The 9,076-nt window shown below is 38.6% G+C and overlaps 2 protein-coding genes across 6 annotated transcripts in view; one reads left to right on the top strand and one right to left on the bottom strand.

Moving 5' to 3' along the window:
• The window catches only part of myo6b (myosin VIb), a 39,282-nt gene extending 33,822 nt beyond the window's left edge, over window positions 1–5,460 (bottom strand). For all 4 annotated transcript variants that reach the window (XM_032500360.1, XM_032500358.1, XM_032500359.1 and 1 more), the window contains exons 1-2: window positions 5,294–5,460; window positions 1,219–1,366 (exon numbers count right to left, since the gene is read on the bottom strand). In XM_032500360.1, the coding sequence (XP_032356251.1) occupies window positions 1,219–1,335 (117 nt within the window). In that variant the 5' untranslated portion in view covers window positions 1,336–1,366; window positions 5,294–5,460. The remainder of the gene's footprint in view (window positions 1–1,218; window positions 1,367–5,293) is intronic.
• A 1,584-nt stretch (window positions 5,461–7,044) lies between these two features.
• The window catches only part of colec11 (collectin sub-family member 11), a 3,807-nt gene continuing 1,775 nt past the window's right edge, over window positions 7,045–9,076 (top strand). For both annotated transcript variants that reach the window (XM_032500393.1, XM_032500394.1), the window contains exons 1-6: window positions 7,045–7,169; window positions 7,563–7,724; window positions 7,817–7,888; window positions 8,521–8,592; window positions 8,700–8,753; window positions 8,870–8,965. In XM_032500393.1, the coding sequence (XP_032356284.1) occupies window positions 7,592–7,724; window positions 7,817–7,888; window positions 8,521–8,592; window positions 8,700–8,753; window positions 8,870–8,965 (427 nt within the window). In that variant the 5' untranslated portion in view covers window positions 7,045–7,169; window positions 7,563–7,591. The remainder of the gene's footprint in view (window positions 7,170–7,562; window positions 7,725–7,816; window positions 7,889–8,520; window positions 8,593–8,699; window positions 8,754–8,869; window positions 8,966–9,076) is intronic.

Below are 9,076 nucleotides of genomic sequence, written 5' to 3' on the forward strand. Positions count from 1 at the left end.
CTCTCTTTAACTTCAGCTTTTTCACAGATGGCATCCAAAGTTAGCGTCCAAAATTTGCTGAAATTATATTGAATTCATTTTTCCTTCTACTCGTGAAATGTTCCCTGTGCCCTTTCTTCTCCAAACTTACCTTTGCTCGTTCCGGCCAAAAAGTTCTATTTTAACCTCATTGGTCCACAGAACTTGTTTCCACAATGCATCAGGCTTGTCTATATGTTCATTTGCAAACTTTAAATGCTGATTTTTGTGGTGAGGACATAGAAGAGGTTTTCCTTTGATGACTCTTCCATGAGGACCATATTTGTACAAGTATCTCTTTATAGTGGAACGGTGTACCACAACTCCAGTGTCTGCCAGGTCTTTCTGGATGGATCGTGCAGTCAAACGTGGGTTTGGACTTGCTTTCCTCACAATCCTGCAAGCTGTTCTGTCTGATATTTTTCTTGGTCTTTCAGATCTTGCTTTAACTTCCACTGTTCCTGATAACTGCCATTTTTTAATTACATTCCAGAGGATATTGGCATCTGAAAATGCTTTGTTTTCTTCTTATAGCCTTCTACTTTCAGTTTCAGTTTTCTAGACAACTGCTTAGAAGAACCCATGGTGCTGATTGTTGGGGCAAGGTCAGATGAGTTTGGGCATTTAAAACCTTAAGATTGACATCACCTGGTCTTTCCAGACGATGACTGAGAACAATCCATGACACTGTCAGGTCTCAGCTTTCCAAAGGGGGCGGTGCATGCTATAAACTCTGCAGGGTGGCCAAACTTTTGCAGATGCCAAATTTTTTGTTTTCTGTTATTTTGAAAGTGTAAATGATGGAAATAAAATTTTACTTTTTGTGTCATATTATATGAATGTCTTATCTGTCATTTGATGCCTTTTGAGATTTTTCCTTTTTTTCTTGGCTTCGTTATGCATATTAATACAAAGTTTTACCTGGTGTGCCCAAACTGTAGAGCCCCACTGTATATAGTAGATGAGCTTACAAATGTATGCATTTGTGTATGTGGTGAGCACTCTCCTGACATTGGGAAATCAACAACCAACTTATGTGAACCACTCAATGAATAAGCAATTATCATATCAACGGAGCCACATGAAACGAGAACAAGCACCAGCCTCTCACCCATATTCCCAGTTGGACTTAACTTTGCCTGTACATGAAAAGCTGGCATGAGTGCTTGTGCCTGCTTGTTAGTATGTGTGATGACCCACCTTGCCCTTTTGGTTTAGTGGTTCGATGGTGAGCGTGTCAGCTCCTATGTCAACTATCATCCCCAGCTGGAACCCATCGGTGGGGTGGGGCGCCCACACTGGCTTCCCATCCTCCATGGCTTACTTCCAGTCCAGCACGGCCACACAACTGGGAGAGACCAAAAGGGGAAGAGAAGCAACATGTATAATGTAAAGTACATGTGTGTTTTAAAATCGATTATGCAAAGAACCAAACACAGTTTTGCATTCCTACTGAAATACTTCAAACAAAGTGAATTTGCTTCTAAGCTGGTGCCTGCTCCCCAGACCTTTTATTAGCTACACAATATGAATTTCACATTTTCTTCACAGCTGACAAACAAAAATTGATGTCAGCACTGCTAATTTAACATCTACTTTAAGAAAACAATCATCCCCTGTCCCTTGTAAGGGTAATTTCTCAGTGTCACTGCTCTGTTTTGTTGTTATGCACCTGATCTTGATTTGCATGGCAGCATTTTCCATAGTCCTTTATTATCCCTTCATACCCCACAGCACAGACTCTTCACCAAAGTTAGTCATGATAACCTTTTAACGTCATAATTGTTTTATCAGTGAACATGAGCATTTAATTGACATGGAAGCTAATATCAAAGTAGTTAAATATGACTTAAACCTACTAATGTGCCCCACTGATGCTGTCTGCTTCACTTTAACTTGTTATTCCTCCTTATGATAGATTAGAGGATTTTTGAATGGGACAGGACTGGAGGAAGTCCTGCAATCTCTAGTGAGGACAACGCTACCCTAAATGACCTGACATAAAGTACACAGCCAAACAATCCAATTTGAAGCATCTCAGGTTTGTCAGTGTATGTTTGGACCGTCCAGTGTCCAAGCTACGGCAGGCAATCCTGAGACAACGCTATCAAACTATGACATTTTGATGTGAACTGTACCTTGTATAGAACTTTCTGCATAATGACTATTATGCAACTAACTCCCAATTAGAAAGTTCAAAGTTCCATCAACCATCTGTGTGTAATTTGGAAGTCAAACAAAGACAACAACATATCGGCAGATGGCTCTTTTAACCATGATATTTTTGCCAAAACACATAGCTTTATACATTCAACTGTATGTTAAAAATGTACAACTTCTTTCTGAAATTAACATCAGTAGTTGGACCCTGGCAGATTCAGAGCAAAACCAAGAGGATAATTCTGTCCGAATTTTTTGACAATGACAAGGTCAAAGAGATTTAATTATATATTATATACCGTTATTTCATTACCAGTTCTTGCCAATTAACCCTACAACCACATAGTTATTCAAAGCAGAAGTGCTGTTGTTATGCCCGAGTATCCCATTAGCTTCAGGGATTGAGGTCAAATGTAAGAGAGGACTTCAACAAGGACTCAAAGTTCAACAGGTACATCAACTCAGCATAATGGTGGATCCAACCAAGGGATCAAATAGAGTAGGGTGGGTTATCGTTCAAAAATATCCGATACTGGTATCAATACAAATGCCGTGACTTCAATACCGGTTCCTTAACAATTTTTTCGATACCAATTTTATAATATTATTATTTTTATTATTATTATATATATTATATATTTAACAAAAAGAAATTACAATGTTGCACATTACGGCAGATATCTTTTTAAGTTATTTTGCAGCAGGAGTTTTTCCTGCATGTCTCTACAACGTTAGACAGCCAATCACCATCATTATTAGATCTTGGTAGAAGCATGCTGTATGCTCATTGGCTCACTGATGCTGTTGGGATTTACTCATTATGTTTTGAAACTTGGCATTGAATGATGGGATTTTTCAATCATCAATTTTTTAGAGGCAATTCAGTCATTGCCTCCAAAGTTTTGAGGTATTGGGTACCCAGCCCTACACTGGAGATGGTAACCTGTCTTGACCATCTCCACTGCTTTTCTGTCTTTCTTTTGGTCCTAGATGAGGCAGAACCACAATGTTCTGTGTGATCATATGTGTGATGTTGTTTGTGATTTTACTTTTACAGCTCAGTTGCCAAAAAACTGAAAGACTTTAGATAAACACAAGCTTTAAGTGGTAAACCTGTTAAAATGGAGATATAAGCTACAGCTGTTGGAGAACTGTTATTACTTGTCCCAGCAAAACCACAGGTCTGCATGTTCTAAATAACGTCAAATCAAATGTGTGAATGAGTTATTTCTGGAGAGAGAATACAGCTTGGCCTATGTTAGAAATGTTAGATGGTTTTTGAGAACCTCTGTGCACATTTGCAAATGCAAAAGAACCAAATAGGCAATAAGAATGTATAACATTTGTAACTACTTGTAACAACAAAACTTGGTTTGCAGTAAATAATATTTAATTGTATTATAAATACCATAATATAAATATAGCAATACTCTTTGTTTACAATATATGTCTTTGCCCAGGTTTGGCCAACAGCTGAGGATGATTTCACACATAAAAAAAGGCCAACCCACCGACAAAAGCAAAATTAGAACAAAAAAACACCAACCAACACACTAGAGAGAAGCAAACTTATAAATTCAGTCTGTTGGATTCATAGCAAAAATGTATTCAATAAGATACTAGAAGCTTCTAAAAACTTGGTTGCTGAAAGCAGAGCCAGACAATTGCTTTAATGCTAGGTTGCAAGCTAAAGTCACTAAATGTCAATACACATATCTAACTCTACATTTACTTTAGCTGGCTGCAACAAATGAAAAGGCCCCATCTGTAACTTTTAGAAACATAGGCTGTGTGTGTACACTATATGGATGCCATACACTATTTTGGCAGTGGTGATTATTTGGTTATCAAACAACATTTAAACATGAGCAGGAGTTTAAAAAATGCACCAGAAGGAGGGACGATAAAGATTACTTCCCCAGTCTGTTGTCTTCAAACTTGAGATCAAGGCTTTGGGGGTTCCGGAAGAGCGTCTTTGTTATATGAGTGATAACCACAATGCTTTCCCACAGTTACATACTTCAGGCCAAGTTCAATACAGAATGTACATATTATACACTCTTTTCAAAACTACATGACCACCAAAAGCCTAAATTACTACACACATCGTGCTACGGTTTAAATATCCCATTATACTGTAAAAATAACAAAAAAATGATGCTTACAATATTTTCCATTCACCAAGAACACAGTCTGTGTTGGTCTGCTGCAAACTCAGTACAATACACAACACACACAACATAACACCGCTCAATGTATCAAGAGTTCTGGGATTCTTATGCTACTTCAAAAGCAAACTTTCAAACAATCTGGTATATCACTTAGGGAGACACCCTTCAGCCTGGAAGTCTACATCACTGACTTCTCTCAACAAAACAGAGACCTCTAGAGTAACTTTGACTCTGCAGCCTTAAATCCTCTTAGTATTTGACCCTAATCCAGACAGGGAGGTGAGACGCTTCAAGTGTGATCTAACCCAACATACAAAAAAACAGTGATCAGTTGCGGTGAGACAATGCAAATCAGCAGGGTGTCGCATATCCCATGAAACACAGAGACCCATACAGTACAGACAAAAGGAAACATATATGTCCACGCAAATGAATGGACACTGGCTGAGAGCAGGACACACAAGCACGCCCCTTGTTTCCTGCCTCTTGTTTCCTGTTCTCTACCAGGCAATAGGGACATGGAAATTGCATTGGATATAGACAACAGACCAGCAGAATGAAGAAAAATGTGACAGGTCCAACTTTCAAAAGGGGCATCTTTATAAAACATTGAGACGGCCAACATGTCAGAAATGCTATAATTAAGCACACAGGAAATTGTTTAGTCAAATTAAATATTTTAAGACAACCTCACAGTTAAATGGATTTGAACAGTCTGTGCAAGAGTATAACGGTGCTGAGCCCCTTATAAATCAACCATTTTGGTTACTGTAGGAGTGACTGGCAAACTAACAATTCAGGCCATGCTTGTTAATAATTAAATGATATTATAGGTAGTTTGCATACAGTACGTAAATACACGTTATTACAAAGTAGGCTAGACTATCTCAGGCTGTTCTGTCCACTGAAAATTGTAAAAGTTAGAGAAAAGCAGGGACACTTACGTTCAAGGGGTCAAATTTACGATCAGGGCGAGAGGAATGACATTTAAGTCCCTCATGCGGATGTGTACTTGTAGCAGCAGCAGTTCAGCTTGCTCAATCTGTGGGACAGAGCTGCGGGCTGTCTGGATGACACCCTGTGCTCGGTGCTCCGGTGAGCACATGTGACGTCACGCCTACAGCACACTGCTGAAGGTGCGTTAAAGTGCTGCTCGTAAGATCCAGTGTCAGGTATTTTATTTGTTTATTTATTTATTTCACTGGCTGTGTTTTAATAATAATTTTTAAAAAACAATACTCCTCCCCACCGTTTAGCAGAGGGAAAATAAGCATTGGGAAAACAGACTAACTTGGACATCTTGTATTTTAACAATACCAACATATTTCTAAAATTGTTTGTTTTTCCTTGCAGCAAAAGAGAAAACATGCTTTGACATTTTACTGTAAACACCTTTACCAGTGTGCGACTTTGTTGCAACATCCACTTTTTAAAATCAAGTGAGATAGAGTAAAAACAATGTAACCAACAATGTATCTGTGTGTCTGATAATGTAAGGAATATTTTATTTTACTGCTTATTGTCATAGAATACACAGTAATTTTTTGTTTGATCATAAAACTGGAGTTAGAGGACACACAGTTACTTCAGTGGCCGCCATGAAAAGACGGCAAATGTTGCCTTGAGAGTCATGAATATTTGAGAGGCAGGTAATCTAAAACGTTTGGGGGGGATTTTTGAAGGAGACATCCAATCCACCATTGAAAGCCGCCACTGGGTTTGTAAATCTAATTAGGATAACTGATACTCGTGCATTTGACCATATCTGATTACTGACACTAGATGATAGCATGTAAACACTAACATGATTATTTTGTTTGCAAGTTAAAAGTCCAAGTTAGTATTTGTATGACATTCTAAATAATGCACGACAAAGGCAATCACCACTAGACCATATCAAATTGTGACACATTTTATTTTGGGACACAACAGTATATCCTAGTCGACAAACAACAACTATTCACCATCCACTAGTGTTTATATGTATTCATTCTTTTCCACTCTGGTCGGGACTAATACACATAGGCAAACATTGTATTGGGATTTAAAGTCTGAATATATATATACTGTGTATAGTTACTGTGATTCTAACTTACTGCAAAGAAATAAAAAATGACTAATGGCTAGTGGCACATTTATATCCAAGCCTGTGGAGGGCCACTGCTGTCCTTGCATGGACAATCACTCCCTCCGGTGGCCACAAAGGGGACAAGCAGATCTGAATCCAAATCCCAAATCATTAACTTTCTTACAGGAAGGCAGGGAAGAGTAAGAGAGGGGATGCACGGGATAATTGATCATCACAAGGAACCAGCACACTCTGGGGAAAAAGAATAGTGGCAGAAATGCTATACAAGCACAGTATTATATTTATGTAACATCCTAAATGCTTGACTCGGATTGATTCCTGGACACAGTATTGCACAAAGCTTGCAGGAAAGGGTTAGAAACTGTGAAGAACAGAGATTCAATTTATGTGTAATATTATAAAAAAAACAGTGTTACTTTGTAATTTAAAATAAAATACATCCAAGGCAATTGAAAAAATATTCTTTTCTAAATATCTGATGGTTTGAAGTGTGTACATGTCGGACCCCTCCACTGTCAATCACTCGACAACTTTCCCAGCCAATTATTTGTGGGGCCCCAGCTGCTTTGGACTTTATCTGTGAACTGTTTACGAATATCCTATCACACACATTCTGTGGTGCCTGTGGAGGAACATCAAATGTTTCTGTAGGACCACCAGTGTTCAAAGCTACAGCAAGTCTTTGCAAGCTGTCTACACTTCTCTACTTCAGTCTGGAAACACGTCTGCAGGTAGGCCATCCAGATTTTTTTCTCAGGGCTATATTGAATTCTGATATAGACATTGCCAAGTTTATAACAAAAAAGCTGAATATGTCTTTGGTTTAGGCAACTGAGATTCTGGATGTATACGTCTATCAAGCATTAATTCAGCTAGGAGATGTGCTTGGATTGGTTTAAAACAATTATTTTCTCTCTCTCTTATCTATGGCTTCAAATGTGTGGTGTTTTTGTCTGCACAAATATTTCTCAGGATAAAGAAATCGTGTTTTTTTTGCAGAGGGAATTATAGGTATAGTAATGTATTAAATTTGGGTAGGGTGTGTTCTTTAGGAATTTAACAGCTTGCAAAACGGATGGTTTGTTAAACGATTCATTTTTTTGTAATGTCTCTTGTTTCTTCAGTATAGCCCACCAACCGGCCCATTTAAAGGATGATGGGAGAGAAGCAGTTACTGTCCATAATACTAATGTCTGTGCTGAGTTTACTGACACCACAAACATCGTATGGACAGCACTTGGCAGAGGAGTCCTGCACGGTTCAGATCCTTGTCCCTGGACTCAAAGGCACGCCATTCTACATACTCTAGATGCATACAAAACCAAAACATAGAATCTGCCTTCACAATTTCTCATTATTATTTTTTCTTCTGCAAAAGGAGAACCAGGAGAGAAAGGACAAAAAGGAGCACCGGGGAGACCAGGAAGAGTTGGCCCTCCTGGAGAGATTGGTAAAAAATATATTTGCTTCTCAAGGCAGAGGAAAGCATTGACCATGCACCCAAACGTGCGCATCCTCATTTTTTTCAACACTGTCACTAAAATGAAACTGGGGTAAAGATCACATTGCTTGGGCTGATAATGTGCTGTTACATCACTACCAGGCCATCCAGAGACGGCCAATTGTTTACATTTGTAGGAGATGTTGGAGGAGAAATGATTTGTGTAATCCACTGCTGGACAAGTGTTTACTGAAGACTTTAATGAGGAGTGGAGGGTGTTCACATACTTTTTTAAAAGAGATTACACAAACTGCATTTTAATTAATGTACCTATAGCGGAAGATATTTTGATTCCCATTTTTAGTAGATGCAGAAGATAAAGATTTGAAGATTATTTTTGAGGCATTTTCAGGCCTTTATTTTCACAGGACAGATGAAAACATGAAAAGGGAGAGAAAAGGGGAATGACGTGCAGCAAAGGGCCGCAGGTCAGAGTCAGACCCGCAGCCGCTACATTGAGGAGTAAACCTCTACACGTGTGCGCCTGCTCTACCAACTGAACTAACCTGGCCACAACATATGGCTTTTTAAATATATTGCACAGTAGTAAAATAGTCCTGTCATAAACAAAATCTTTTCAGGTCAAACTGGGCTTAAAGGTCAGAAAGGCATAATGGGACGTTATGGAAAAGTGGGCCCGAGTGGAATGAAAGGTAATCAGAAAATGCAGAAATGTACATTTCTGAATGCATAAAGAATTCACATGCAGTTCTTTAGGAAGGAATCAGGTTTTTATGAATAATTACATTACATATTTTAGGGGTAAAAGGAGACATGGGGGATCTAGGTCCTGCAGGCCCTAATGGAGAGCCAGGTAAGTTATTCAATTTGTCAAAAAGATTATTGCTGGATTAGACGGTCACATTTGGTGAAATGGGAGAACTAATTAAGACAACTGTGTTGTAATCCCACACATTTTTGGCTTATCAGGTGTTCCATGTGAGTGCACACCAATGAGAAAGATGATCGGAGAAATGGACATTCTTGTGACACAGCTCTCCTCTGAACTGAAATTCATTAAAAATGGTATGATCTTAGCATTCTTTGAAGGTCCCATGTTGTAAAAAGTGAAATTTCCATGTCTTTTTTATTTTAAAGCAGGTCGAGGTGCTATATACACTACCGGTCAAAAGTTTG

This window comes from Etheostoma spectabile, chromosome 20 (assembly GCF_008692095.1).
Source record: "Etheostoma spectabile isolate EspeVRDwgs_2016 chromosome 20, UIUC_Espe_1.0, whole genome shotgun sequence".
In the NCBI taxonomy this organism is placed as follows: Eukaryota; Metazoa; Chordata; class Actinopteri; order Perciformes; family Percidae; genus Etheostoma; species Etheostoma spectabile.